Source organism: Triticum dicoccoides, chromosome 4B (assembly GCF_002162155.2).
Source record: "Triticum dicoccoides isolate Atlit2015 ecotype Zavitan chromosome 4B, WEW_v2.0, whole genome shotgun sequence".
Taxonomy (NCBI): Eukaryota; Viridiplantae; Streptophyta; class Magnoliopsida; order Poales; family Poaceae; genus Triticum; species Triticum dicoccoides.
Genome location: NC_041387.1, coordinates 386425052 through 386438893, shown reverse-complemented (window position 1 = coordinate 386438893; position 13842 = coordinate 386425052). Strand labels below are relative to the sequence as shown.

The following is a 13842-nucleotide window of genomic DNA, read 5'->3' as shown; positions in this document are numbered from 1 at the left end:
AGATCTCGTTGTTCGCGGTGAGTGACTGTTGCGGTCTTCAAAGCCATGTACAATGAGTGCGTTTTTTTTTTTGCAGGTATCCTTATCCTTTATTGTTTGTTCAGTGTATTTTTTTTAAGCTTTGGCGGATGTCGAGCAATCGAAGGAACGAGACTGCTACTATGATTTTGATGTAAATATTTTGATGTATAAAATTGAGTCACTTACTTTGGGACGGAGGGAGTATATTGTTTGTCACTCAAACATATGTATATTGCAAAAAACAAATTATGGTGTTTTTAATACATAAGAAAACAGAAGTAGTCAGCAGTTTGGCGCAGCCCACAAAAAGTTAGATGGGTCATCCATCATTGAAGTCTGTCTCCCGCAATTTACCGATAGACGATGAGTTATTGATGAGGGATGTATGGACTCGCTGGTCTGGTCCGGCGCTGCACTGGTTTGGCCCCTTCACTTGGCTCCTTTATCCTTTCTTTCTCCCTCGCGGCTTTTAAGCTTTGAGACGAGGTGATGCAAAATCTTAGCGAGTAAGAAACTAAAACTGAACCTGGCTACCTGTTATTCGTGGCAGCGATAGGTGGTGGAGAGAGACCTCAAGCGCGACTCCATCCCGTCTGATCCCGTTCGGGTAGAACGGACAAATCAGATGGCCCAGCGCGTGATCGATTGGACTCATCATATCCGTTTTGTGTCCGGCTCGACCCATTTTAAGCGTAAACATGCGCCTGGTTTGGGTCCAGACGGACAGCAAACGGACGCGCCGCTCGTCCGCATCGTGGCCGCGTGGTAGGCGGTCGCTACCTCCCACCGGCCAACATTAATGCGCACGCGTGGTCAGTCCCACCTGTCATCCGCCCAGGCGCGCGGTAAGCGTCCTTCTTAAATGCGAAGCCGTGGACCTGTCGCAGTCCACGCTCCCACTCCAGCCTCCTCGAAACAAGACACCCAAAACCTATCTCGCTCTCCCTTCCCCTTCCTCGAGCTCGCTGGCCACCGACAGCCATGGTGTGGTGGAGCACCGGCCGCAAGGGGGCGCACGATCACGAGGTTGGCTCGTCCTCGGGCCGCCGCTGCCGCGGCGTCAAAGCTGAGCCTGCATCACCACCACGGAGGGCCCCCACGCCTCCCGCATTCACCATCGCCCTTATGGCCGTCGGCGAGCGCGACTGGCACTACATCCATGCGGATGTTTGCCGACGTTATTGGGAGACGAGGAGGCCGCTCCCCTGGAGTGACGTGCACCTGCCCAATAACTGGCATTTGTCCGCGGATCGGGTGCCGATCCCGCCGGTCCCGACGAGCGACCGTGCGCGCCGCAAGGAGATTGAACGCCGCCGCCGCCTCCTGCCAGACGACCTCTACTACGACCCCAGGTACGCCGTCGACTCCGACCTCTAGGACACGTGGTTCCGGGACAAGCATGACACACGGCGCGCATCCTTCTTTGTCGGCACCTCATCGGGGCCGCGGCGGACACGTGAGCGCCGCGCGCGTGCTCCGAGCCCTCCCAAGTGCGCAGGCGTAGGGTGGTGCATGGCATCACGCCGACGCCTTCGTCGTCGCCCTCTCCGTCGCCACCACCACCTCCTCGCATGACAGAGGAGGAGGAGGCTTGGCTCCTTCAACGTGTCATGGAAGACTACATGAACACGCACGATGAGCGCCAATGGGAGGGCCTAGAGACCATGATGGCCCTCTCTGCGGCCGGCGACATGGCCGTGCCGGAGCTGGAGATGAGGGAGCAGCAGCCCGTCCCCGCGCTCCACGGGCATGATGGGCCAGCGGTGGAGCTGGTCGTGCACGGTCACGGACATGACCGACGTCATGGGGGTGTGAACTGGTGCCCCACGCTGCCGCGGTCACCGGAGCGCAAGACGTCGCCAACGGGGGAGGTGGTGCAAGCACCTCCCACCTTCCAGCAAGCTCCCGTCTATCAGGCACCACCGTCCCACCTCTGGACGCCGCCGGCCTACGTCGACCTCGTCAGCGACGAGGAGGACAACGACGACGCGTGAGAAGACGGCGACGACTACGGCAGGAACGCGCAGGCGGCAATTTTCTTTTGTTTTTTATGTTAATTATGTCTATGTGAACCGTGGGACGGGGCTATTATGTGGTCGTGATGTTCAATTATGTTCTTTTTTATTTTATTCGTTTATTTTAGTTTTTGTGTTTTTTTAATCACGTCCATCTCGGACATGATTTGGGGTGTGGCCACGTGTTGGGTGCATCGACACGACAATGGCCTCAAATGAACATGAACAACCTCATTACCGCCTCAAACGAAACAAAAGCAGGTCAAACGGGCGTCCGTTTGAGGTGGTACGCTGGAGTTGGCCTCACGAGATTAACGAACAAAATAGTACTCCCTCCGTTTCAAAATATAGCGCGTCCTCGGTTTCCGTGCTTCAACTTTGACCATTAATTTAATCAACAAGACCGACTGCGGCGGGCGAAAAAATTATACCAATGAATTCGTATTCAAAAAAAGTTTTTAATTATATAATTTTTGATCCCGCCGCAGTCGGTCTCGTGGGTTAAATTTATGGTCAAAGTTGAACCTCGAAAAGCGTGGGCGCGCTATATTTTGGAACGGAGGGAGTAGTATTAGTATGGCTCAGCTGGCGCGGTAGAAAGACAAGAGAAACCAATTCAAAAGAAGAACAAAACTGGTGAGCGGACTAGTGCCGTGCAGCGGTTACAGTCCGGGTTTGACCAGCTAGGTGGGACATGTGCAGTGCAGGTGGTGGGGCACGAGGGTAAAAGCGCATAGGCAGCGAGAAGAGCGTGCCGCTGCGCAGAAAGTTATTGCGGCTCCACTCCATCCGGGCCGGCCCAAGCCTAGTGACTAGTGTCAGGCAGCCAGGCAGCGCTCCTCCTCGTTTTAAACGCTCCGTCCTCTCTCCATCACCTCTGCTCTGCTCTGCTCTCGACTCGCACCGGCACCACCGCCGCCGCCGTCGCGTACCCAGGCCATCTCTACACCGGACGGGGACCCCTTCCGCCGCGCGCGCTCCAGGTACCGCACCGCTCTTGCGCCCCTGCATTTCCCTCATTTTTCTTACCTTCTTCTCTGCGCCTGCTTGGTTCATGTTCAGTTCCACGGACACGGAGGGAGGTGCTTGTTTTTAGACGTTTTGGTTTGAATCCTCCTGCTTCTACTTCTCCTTCTCCCTCCTGCGATCCTTTCAGTTACTACAAGGAATTGTGACCACGGTCGACTTATGTGCGGCTCTATGGCCGGTTTTATCGGCCAGACGCTCCTCAATTCCCGTTTCTAGTTGTTACCCGTCCACTATTATCTCGTAACACCCTGCTTCTCATCACTAATTAAACGACTCTATGTTTGTACAGTCGATTACTGCCCTTTCAAGGTTTTTCTGTTTTTTGCCAAGGCCCAACCAGGAACCAGGATAACCAACAGTTTCCAGTAAATAATGAGTCTGCCGCTTGCCGGCAACAGCAATACCAAACGCTAGATTTGCTCTGCACAAGAAAATACTGCCCTTATAAGCTGAAAAGAAGGCCATACAAAATTGAACGTATTTGTTAGCTATACATTTGTTCTACAGACTAGTACTCCATCTGTAAAGAAATATAAGAGCGTTACAGTCTTTATATCTCTTTACGGAGGGAGTAATAGACAAAAAAAAAGGGACTATGTTCACAATAATGCAGAGGCCGGAGGTCTAACCTCCTTTTTGAAACAAAATAGACTATGTGTTTTAATCTGTGTCTTACCTATATTTCTTGTTTTTTTCCTGGTATAGATAGATCTAGCACTAGCAGTAAAGCATCTATGCCATGAAGCCTTTTAGTAGTACACTAGTACTGTACAGTACTCCCTCCGTCGGAAAATACTTGTCATCAAAATGGATAAGAAGAGATGTATCTAGAACTAAAATACATTTAGATATATCCCCTTTTATCCATTTTGATGACAAGTATTTCCGGACGAAGGGAGTACATTCTTTTTCTTTTGCTTTAAAAGAAAAGCCACACTTCTACTGCGCTAAAACGTCTAGAAAAACGAAGCAATATTACACACGGCGACACTGGTTTTGATGAGCTTTTAAAGGCTGCAAAGGCGTCAACTCTGAACCCTTGAAAAATCATGTCCTCGGCATTGGTTTTGGAGGACCGGCCAGTACTCGATTGTTCCATGAAATTAAAAATACCGTACCACACATTTAACTTGGTAGTACTACTCAGTAAACAGTTGCACGCTAACCTACATCTTGTACTGAGTAAACAATGCTGCTGCTCCAACCCTGGGGTCCAATTGCATGTGCAAATCTCACTCTGGATCTTCTCCCACACACTAAGCATCTCCATGCCACTGCCCTAGCTTCCCGACTTCACATAGTTAGGCTAGCCTGGTTCAGATTTGCCTTTATCTGTGTCACTTCTCCTTCAACCTTTATTTAGTTTAGTGGGATTCTCCTATCAATCAGCAGCTTTTTATATTGGCAATTACCTTGCATACTGCGCTTTTTATCCTGAAAAAGAAATGAATGAACATCATGTGTGTTGATTTCACTTGCTAATGGATTAGCTCAAAACTGGTGATGAGGCTGCTGCAATCATGTAAGATCTGACTGATTGGACTGTGAGCTTTAGCGTGCTGTCCTCTACAGTATACTTAGCCTGTCTTAGTTAAGCTGAGCCCACTTCAACAAAGTGCCACATGATGTGGTTTCCTGATGTTGGAAACGAGCCTTAGTGTCTAGACTATATTTGGTTTGTGGTAATCCTACTTTGGTGTTCCATTCAAGAAAGTTGTGTGTGATATGATGTGCTCATCTTGGAGACCAGTATTCATGAGCTTTAGTTTCCTCCTTGCATCCCCTTTCTCTGCTTTATTGATGCCTTCCGTCTTTTACATCATTGCATCTCGACCCTACCACTATGTTTTATTTTTTACTTTTAGTTACTTTCTTGTGCAACTTTTTATCTCATGCTTGTATTGCCTTTCAATGAGCGCCGTTCTTTGGATGCATAATTCTTGTCCCTGGTGTTGATTAGCTGTTATTCATTTGTTATCCTGTGATTTGACAATGCTTCAGGGGCATAGGGAATCATCTCCGTAGTGAATAAGAAGGCTCAGTAAAGGGCTTGGTTGCAAAACCAGCCTAGAGGCTTCCCATGCATAATTTCTGATCATTCACACTATTCGGTTTCCTCCGCTTTATTTGACTTCCTTTTAAAAAGAGAAGCAAGCTGCACTAGCTTCAAACACAAGTTTATAAAATTATCAGGCTTCAGTAGGAATATTTTTCTTTTGATAGTGCTTTGGTCTTTCATGGCATGACAGTGTGGGCCTTTGCCTTTGTGGTTTGTTCTTCCTGAGTCCTCATTACGTCTTCGACAGGTGCGCGCATCTACACACTGGCACAAGGAACTGTGTTTCCTCCCACACTCCGCGTGCACACACACATATCTGATGTCATTGCTTGCAGTTTTATAACGAGTTAAAAGGCAAATGGAGTTATGTTTAAAGTTGTTCTTTCAGTTTATCATATTTTAGCACTAAAGTGTTCATTTTTATTGCAGCTGTTTGATTATTACATTGGCCTAAACAGATGAAGTTGTCTCTCATTTAGTGACATTGACTCCGAGAGATCACTAATGGGCTATCTAAATCTTAGAGGCCCTTTGCTTCCATTGCTCTGTCTGCATCTGCTGCTATCACTATTCATCCCATTTGCTACAGCAGACATAGCCTCTGAGAAGCAAGCTCTTCTTGCTTTTTCCTCCGCAGTCTACCATGGCAAGAAGCTCAACTGGGGTCAAAACATCTCACTGTGCTCATGGCATGGTGTAACATGCGCAGAGGATCGATCACATATATTTGCGCTTAGGGTACCAGCTGCTGGGCTGATTGGTGCAATTCCTCCAAATACTCTTGGCAAGCTTGTCTCCCTTCAGGTGTTAAGCCTGAGGTCTAATCGGCTGAGCGGAAGCATTCCTTCTGATGTCACTTCACTTCCTTCTTTACGTTCCATATTTCTTCAGCATAATGAACTGTCAGGAGATTTGCCTTCCTTTTTTTCTCCCGGCCTCATTACCCTTGACCTTTCCTATAACTCCTTTACAGGGCAAATGCCTACAAGCTTGCAAAATCTTACTCAGTTATCTATCCTGAATTTGGCAGAAAATTCTTTGTCTGGACCTATTCCTAATCTCAAACTTCCAAGCTTAAGACAATTAAATTTGAGCAATAATGAGCTGAATGGCTCAATTCCTCCCTTCCTCCAAGTATTCTCAAATACTTCATTCCTGGGGAACCCTGGATTGTGTGGGCCTCCTCTAGCTGAGTGTTCTGTTCTTCCTTCGCCGACACCCTCGTTACCGCTGTCACAAACATTGCCACGACATGGAAAGAAAGTGGCTACTGGATTTATCATTGCGGCTGCCGTTGGAGGCTTTGCTGTATTTCTGCTAGCTGCTGTGGTTTTCACCGTGTGCTTTTCAAAGAGGAAGGATAGGAAAGAAGCGCGAGCGGATTACAAGAGCAAGGGAGCCGATGGTGCAAGGATTGACAAGCATAAAGCGGATGTCAGCAGTGGTGTCCAAATGGCTGCCAAGAACAAGTTGGTTTTCTTGGAGGGATGCAGTTACAGCTTTGACTTGGAAGACTTACTGAGAGCTTCTGCAGAAGTCCTTGGCAAGGGGAGCTATGGAACCGCCTACAAAGCTTTACTCGAGGATGGCACTATAGTGGTTGTCAAGAGGCTCAAGGATGTTGTGGCAGGGAAGAAAGAATTTGAGCAGCAGATGGAGCTTATCGGGAGGGTAGGCAAACATGCAAACCTCGTGCCTCTGCGTGCTTACTACTACTCAAAGGATGAAAAGCTTGTGGTTTATGAATTTGTTACTACTGGAAGCTTTTCAGCCATGCTACACGGTACGCTATTGCCTTTCACCGCTTCATTTTTTTTGGGTTTACATTAAATTGATTACTTTGCAAGTTAGGAGGCTAAATATCCATTGTTTTGTTAGCATGAGACAAACATACCTACCGTCCCTCGCAAAATTTACATGCACAAAAAGGCCATGCAGATAGCAAAGCTATGATATGTACTCCCTCCGTTCCTAAATGTAAGTCTTTGTAGAGATTCCACTATAAAACTGCATACGGATGTATATAGATGCATTTTAAGTTTAGATTCATTCATTTTGCTCCGTATGTAGTCCACCTAGTGGAATCTCTACGAAGACTTACATTTAGGAACGGAGGGAGTAGAATATACACATCCATGAACTTCATTTTCTAGTTCTGTTAAGAGGACATTGTTCATTATCCACTCACTGAACGTGGCTCTAATTGTTGATCGATATCGGTTCTGATTAAAGTGCTGATGAACAGGCATTAAGGGTATTGTGGAGAAGACCCCATTGGACTGGAACACCAGGATGAAGATTATACTTGGAACAGCACATGGCATTGCACACATCCATGCAGAAGGAGGCCCCAAGCTTGCTCATGGCAACATCAAGTCCACCAACGTGCTCCTCGATCAAGACCACAACCCTCACGTCTCAGACTACGGGATGAGCACTCTGATGAGCCTCCCGATCAACACATCCCGGGTGGTGGTCGGCTACTGCGCCCCGGAAACCTACGAGTCGAGGAAATTCACCCACAAGTCGGACGTGTACAGCTTCGGCGTGCTGCTCATGGAGATGCTGACCGGAAAGGCCCCCCTCCAGTCGCAGGGGCAAGAGGACGTGATCGACCTGCCCAGGTGGGTGCATTCCGTGGTCCGCGAGGAGTGGACCGCCGAGGTGTTCGACGTCGCGCTGATGAAGTACCATAACATCGAGGATGAGCTGGTCCAGATGCTGCAGCTGGCCATGGCCTGCACGTCCCGGTCCCCGGACCGGCGCCCCACCATGGCAGAGGTGATCAGGATGATCGAGGACCTCCGGCAGTTCACCGCTTCCGAGAGCCGCGCCTCTTCCAATGAAAACCCCAGGGACTCCAACCCTCCATCGGCGTAAACGCTGGCTCTGCCTGGCTTGTTCTCAAGCACTTGCTTGTATTCATGAACAAGTGTTGTATCCTTATAACTGTTCCAATATTCCACGCGTGCATGTTAATTGGTAGTGTCTTTAACATGTAATCCTAATACATTGCCTCTGCTCGTGGGCATCAGACATTGTTGTGTCAATTGACGACATTGATTATCTTCTAGTACCTGCTTGCAAGTAGCAGATGCGCATACATGGCACAAGATCGCACCCAAGCAATAGATGAAGAACTACTCCCTCCGGTCACAAACATAAGATGTTCTAACCTTTTTGTGTGTTTGTTCACTCGTTTCAATCTGTATGTCGGGTGTTTGTTCACTCATTTCAATCTGTATGTTGTCTATATTGAAATATCCAAAACAATTTGTATTTGTGATCGAAAAATGTTATGATACAACATAGAAAGAAACATGCAAAAACTCCATCCATTCCATAGTATAAGTGTCTTGCACTACATCAGCGACACTTAACACTTACAGTAGAACGGAGGGAGTAATAACCAATCAAGGTGGCCGTATCACCCACATACCAGAATTCAGAGAATACAAGGCATACCAACATTTCAGATGTTACTATAACATAAATCTGGCCAGTACAGCTTCTCACATGGTCAGACAAAGCCCTCTTGTATAAACCGGGAACAATAACTTCTCACGCCCCTGATAAAATTACAGGGGAGGAAGAAAAATCTATCGGCAGCAAGCACCGCCACTAATCACCATAGCATCCATATCTCTGCAGAATCCAATGCACCCGTCCAACATATTCGCCACCATCTTAATGTTACGAAGAAGTTCCAAAAGCTTACTGAAAACTATGTCAGTGCAACAAAAAACAGGACTCCTCTTTCCAGCACACAGATCTCGAGCAGCCCGATGGGCAGATGTAGAGTTACTTTTGGTTCACCAAGTCTGCACCACTGACATACCTAGCAACAAACGAGATCAACCGGAAGGGTGCGCCAACAATGGGGGCATCGGTGAATGGAACCTCCTCAGCTGTCTCAACATCTGATCCCGCTGGCTGTGGATCATCTTCATGAATCAGTATATCATCCAACGGAACCGGCACGATTTCACCACTTGTTCTTGGTTCATCAAATCCTTGGCGCGCATTTGCATTCATGAGGCTCTGGCCAGCACCATTGCTGCTCGTTGCTTCTGGAAAGTACACCAAAGTTTCATCTGCATGATCACTAGCATAGGCACCGACAGGAATGTTGCTGACATGACTGTAGATATTGTCCGAAGTAACTGCCAGCGAACTGTTCAGACCTCTATCAGCAGTAGGTTCGTTACCCTGCACACAGGGAAACATTGCGTTTAAGCAATTATGGATCATTGCAACACGTAAGGAAATCACATTCCCAACAAGTGGGGAACTGAACTGTAATCCCCCAGAATGGATATTCATGTAAATGAACTACGTACATAGATAATTTTTGGGTACAGTAACATCCTTGCGGAAATGGACAAACATTCGCATAGTAACATACTTACTTTACTCATCACGGTCGTAAAATCAGTGGTCTGCTTATGGAGAAATGAACCGGCCAGATCTGTTTGATTCATCACCTCAGTTTCAGGAACCTGCATCATAAAAAAAATCAGTTTTATAGAATAGTCTGGATGCTAAGAATTTATTACAAAGAGGTAATAAATAATACATATTTCTGACCAGGCAATTTCATTGGAGATTAAATATTCAGTTGTAGGTTGGTAGAAATCAAATGGGTATAAACATAAGAATCACTAGAGCGATGTTCTGGACAAACTTACCTCTTTAGTAATGGAGGCTTCAGTAAGTGCAATCTTTGCTTCAAGGGTTTGTAATCTTGACTCCAATTCATCCACACTTACCACCAACCGCTGATTTTCCTCAACAGTACTTTTTGAAGTTTCATCCAATACCTTCACCTGCCAGGCTTTGTTATTAAATAGTAATATCAGAATATATAAGTAAATGTGCACATGCTACATATGAAAATCGAACAATTGAAGGTCCAGATCTGACAGATTCATATACCAACATATGAACTATTAGACTCTTTTTTTTAGGTTTATTAAGGCCCCGTTCGGAATCCTTCCGCTCCTTAACTCCTCTGTGGAGCGGAGCGGCATACAGTAGGAATTTGGGGAGCGGCCAATAGGTTGCGCCGCTCCCTGGTGAAGGAGCGGAGGATTGCCGAACACAGCCTAAGTATAAACAACTACTCCGCAGAACCAAAGTACGTATGCTGTATCTCCTTTCAGAAAAAACAACTAATGCTTGCCCATAGGATACATATTGCGATATTAGTATTTCACTAAGGATTCATTTTTCTCAACCAGCTACAATGAAGAAAAATTAACAGTTGGAAACAGACGGTGTAATTCTTACCTGCTCCTGTAATGCTTTGTTGGTTTCCTCCAGCAAACTTAATCTTTCTTTAAGAGAAGTCTGAAGAAATTAAGCAGCATGTCAACCCAAAACAGTTAAAGAGAGAAATGATATAAGTCCCCGAAGGCATAAAAAACGCGAAGAGAAAGTAGTGATAAGTAATCTCTCTGAACATTACCTCCTGATGAGTTAGGACACCATTGACATCCTCAACGCACTTGACTTTGTTATCCAAAACCTCCTAAATGAAATTGGGAAATAAATATTATATTGGTGTTACTGTTTCAGCAACTTTAAATAAATCAAGCCTGATTAGTGATTTGCTCCATACATGAAGTTTGAGCTGCTTTGGCCGACCCAAAGACATATATCGTCCCAACGGCATATCTAGTGATTTTGATTCATCACTTGCATTAAACTAAACTACCGATTGAGTGAACAAGCTAAATATCATGGCTTTGCAACCCATGGCACTAAATTAACAAGCTAAAAAAGATGATCCAGTCATTTTGGGATGATCATCCTGTAAAATGGAAGTAAGGTACTTCATTGTATTTTTGAAACTGCTTTTAGTTTTTACCATTGTCAAAGCCTAAGCTCAAACCAAAGTTAATCGGTAAAGTTTGACCTCCTATACAACAAGACTGGCACATAGACCTTCTCATCAAAGAAATAAATAAGTAGAAGGAACAGCAAATACCTCCTTTTTAACCAGCATATCGTACCCATTCTGTAGATTATTAAGTTTTTCCTCCAAAATGACCTAAAATAAAAGGAAATATGAGGTAAGAAAATTCAATTCATTCCACCTAGCTACAAGGAAGAAAATAAATAGTAGACTCGAGAGAGTAAGATAATTTCCCAGCTGCATTGATAAAATCAAATGGTGATTACATCCAGCACATAAAACATACCTCATTTTGTGCATGATAACCCACTTTGTTATGCAACTTTTCAAGTTCGCTCTCCATCTTGTTCTGCAGGAAAAGAAATATAAGAGTATTTTGTATGAGATGTTTCTAGTAGTGTGCAAAATAGTTTTTTCATGTTCAGAAGTGAACATCTGGTTCAGATAATAAGCAGACAACAGACAGGCTTTGCATCTGTTGATCCATAATCCCTTTGCTCAATTACCCTTAAACAAATAAATGATATTTCCCGCAAAAAAGTACATGATACTGTTATGTATGTCGATGTTAAAAACAGGGGCAAGCATACATACCACTTTTTGAAGCCATAAACCTTTCTCATCTTCCAATTGCTTTATTGTATCGTGTAATTTCTCCTGCGGTGGCAATGAGTGTATTTACAAGGATGAACAGCACAAAGAATCAAATGAGCAAATGCGGAGCTGGAAGTGCAAACTGAGAAATCCAAGTAGTGTTCACTGATGAAAGAGCAGGTATCTAGCAACAATATTGCAGAAATCATAACATTCTTCTTTACAGGAACGGTTACATGGTAGGTATGCATGATCAGGGGATGTTCACAGTGAAGATATATCAAACTTGAATTGAAAAGATAGAGGCCGTTGACAGTGCAGTTACCGTTTACAGAAGAACTTACAAGCTTTGATTCAAAAAGTCGGTCCTTGCCAAGTTCCACGGTAGAATCTGAAATCCCAATGCTCCTCTGATCTGCGTAGGCTGTATTACTGACCTTGTGACTCTCGTGTGTCATGGTAGGTTCGTGATTCTCATCGCATGGAATCACCTCACCAACAGACGACGATATGGTTTCATCAGCGTTTGCAATATTGTGCTTTGCATGTGGAATCTGCTCGTGATTCTGGTACTGTGTTCCCTCTCCAACACTGGACACTGCATCTCCAACACTGGACACTGCATCATCTGCATCGGCACCACTATAATTTTCTTTTGGAGCCAAATCATCATTGTGGCTCTGAGGAACAGCTTCATCGGCATTGGTCACCGCATCACCAGTATTCTTCCCTTGGTTTCCCTTCTTCTTCCTGTTCCTCTTCTTTTTGCCATCCATCTCTTGTTTTGCAGCTTAGCCCTTAAATTACTATCTGTATCTACTAGCATGGCGACAACGAACAAAATGAACTTTCAGCTAATTTGTTGAACAGGCCTTTTTATCAGATAGATTAAGTATCCTGAGTTTCATGGCAATCTATTGGTGAAAAATGAAAACAGATTATGTGCGTAATATTTTTATCTTCCTGCCATAAACCATACAATTTAGTCATTTCGGTAACAAGTCATATCCCTATCTTGATTCATGAACGCCACAAGAAAGGAAACCTCACACTTCATTCAACCAACGGCAACACAAGGCCGGAGATTACGAGCAAAATAATAATCTCAGCTTGTGATTTCAGCCACTGCGCGCCTATGCCCATGCGTGTGTCTATATGTAAGCAACGGATTCGTACATAACAAAAGTTTCTACTGACAAACGCCGGCAGAACACACAGCCGGCGACCCCGGAGGTGGTTCTGCGGCGACCAAAGGGGAACACAAGATCATTTTTTGTACTACTAATAACTTGATGACGAGTTCGAATAGAAATTTCAAGGGTACACGGCGGAGAATTAAGATAAGGAAATGCCAACGGCCCGGTGGTACTAACCCTAGAAACGCCGCCGCTTCTGCTGGCCACGGATTGGGGAGGTTGGGGATCTGGAGGAGGGCGATGGGTTAACTAGGTGGGAAAGTGGATTTTTGGGGGAGCGTTTGTTTAGGCCCTCTTTGATTCGCAGGATTTTCAAATCGTAGGAATAGGAAAAGTATAGGGTTGAAGTGGCATGCACACATGAATCCTACAGGATTAGCATGGAGTGTTTGATGGCACAGAAAAAGCAAAGGAATTGTAAAAGGAGGTTGGAGTGGATGTTAGATTTCCTATGAAATGTAGTACAAAAGATTCCATAGGAAAAATTTCTATGGGATCCAATCCTATGAATTAAAGAACCAACATAAAAAAAATTCTTAAGGATTTCAATCCTCCAGAAATCCTATAGAATTCCTTTGAATCAAAGGAGCCCTTAAATTGAAAAGAGATCTTGGTAGGAGGGAGGGAGGGAGGGAGGAGGACGGCTAGGGCGGAATGGTCGGTGGCTTGACGCTGCGCGAGCCTGCGCGCACGTTCTATCTATTTTTCTCGCCGAAACTTTCATTCTTCCTTCGCCACTAGTACTTAGTACTCCCTCCGTCCCATAATATAACACATTTTTTTGACTCTAATGTAATGTAAAAAACGTCTTACATTATGGGACGGAGGGAGTACTTGTTATCTTATGTAAATGCAGAATTTTGCAGACAGGAATTCTGCATTTTTATATTATTTGACATTGCGGCGACAAGATTTTGTTGTATGCTTCCATTTCCATACCAAATTTGTTGTCGTAATATTATTTTTTATGCTCAAGGCTAACATTTCGTTCTAGGTTGTAAAGTAAGCTTA

At 45.2% G+C, this 13842-nt stretch overlaps 2 protein-coding genes across 4 annotated transcripts; one reads left to right on the top strand and one right to left on the bottom strand.

The window, feature by feature from the left end:
* The first annotated feature begins 2844 nt into the window (after nucleotides 1–2844).
* LOC119296243 (probable inactive receptor kinase At5g58300) lies at nucleotides 2845–8200 on the top strand. Its single transcript, XM_037574639.1, has 3 exons — nucleotides 2845–3019; nucleotides 5554–6907; nucleotides 7370–8200. The coding sequence occupies exons 2-3, from the start codon at nucleotides 5629–5631 to the stop codon at nucleotides 8002–8004; spliced, it is 1914 nt and encodes a 637-aa protein (XP_037430536.1). The 5' UTR covers nucleotides 2845–3019; nucleotides 5554–5628; the 3' UTR covers nucleotides 8005–8200.
* A 245-nt stretch (nucleotides 8201–8445) lies between these two features.
* Nucleotides 8446–13140, bottom strand: LOC119296245. Of its 3 annotated transcripts, none has more exons than XM_037574640.1 (10): nucleotides 13009–13140; nucleotides 11980–12454; nucleotides 11636–11698; nucleotides 11328–11390; nucleotides 11114–11176; nucleotides 10592–10654; nucleotides 10414–10473; nucleotides 9813–9950; nucleotides 9534–9623; nucleotides 8446–9333 (listed from the first exon to the last, which is right to left on the bottom strand). In XM_037574640.1, the coding sequence occupies exons 2-10, from the start codon at nucleotides 12409–12411 to the stop codon at nucleotides 8926–8928; spliced, it is 1380 nt and encodes a 459-aa protein (XP_037430537.1). In that variant the 5' UTR covers nucleotides 12412–12454; nucleotides 13009–13140; the 3' UTR covers nucleotides 8446–8925. The 3 variants fall into 3 exon arrangements, with proteins under 3 accessions (XP_037430537.1, XP_037430539.1, XP_037430538.1); XM_037574642.1 differs by having other exon boundaries at nucleotides 11980–12451; nucleotides 13009–13134; XM_037574641.1 differs by lacking the exon at nucleotides 13009–13140 and having other exon boundaries at nucleotides 11980–12977.
* Between the last annotated feature and the right edge of the window lie 702 nt (nucleotides 13141–13842).

Bases quoted from the DNA above. Each gene is read 5' to 3' on its own strand.
- LOC119296243 (XM_037574639.1), top strand. From the start codon at position 5,629: ATGGGCTATCTAAATCTTAGAGGCCCTTTGCTTCCATTGCTCTGTCTG. The intron at 6,908-7,369 runs GTACGCTATTGC...GCTGATGAACAG, and splicing joins CTTTTCAGCCATGCTACACG to GCATTAAGGGTATTGTGGAG.
- LOC119296245 (XM_037574640.1), bottom strand. From the start codon at position 12,411: ATGGATGGCAAAAAGAAGAGGAACAGGAAGAAGAAGGGAAACCAAGGG. The intron at 10,474-10,591 runs GTAATGTTCAGA...TAATTTCTTCAG, and splicing joins GTGTCCTAACTCATCAGGAG to ACTTCTCTTAAAGAAAGATT. The intron at 9,624-9,812 runs GTAAGTTTGTCC...TTTATGATGCAG, and splicing joins AAGCCTCCATTACTAAAGAG to GTTCCTGAAACTGAGGTGAT.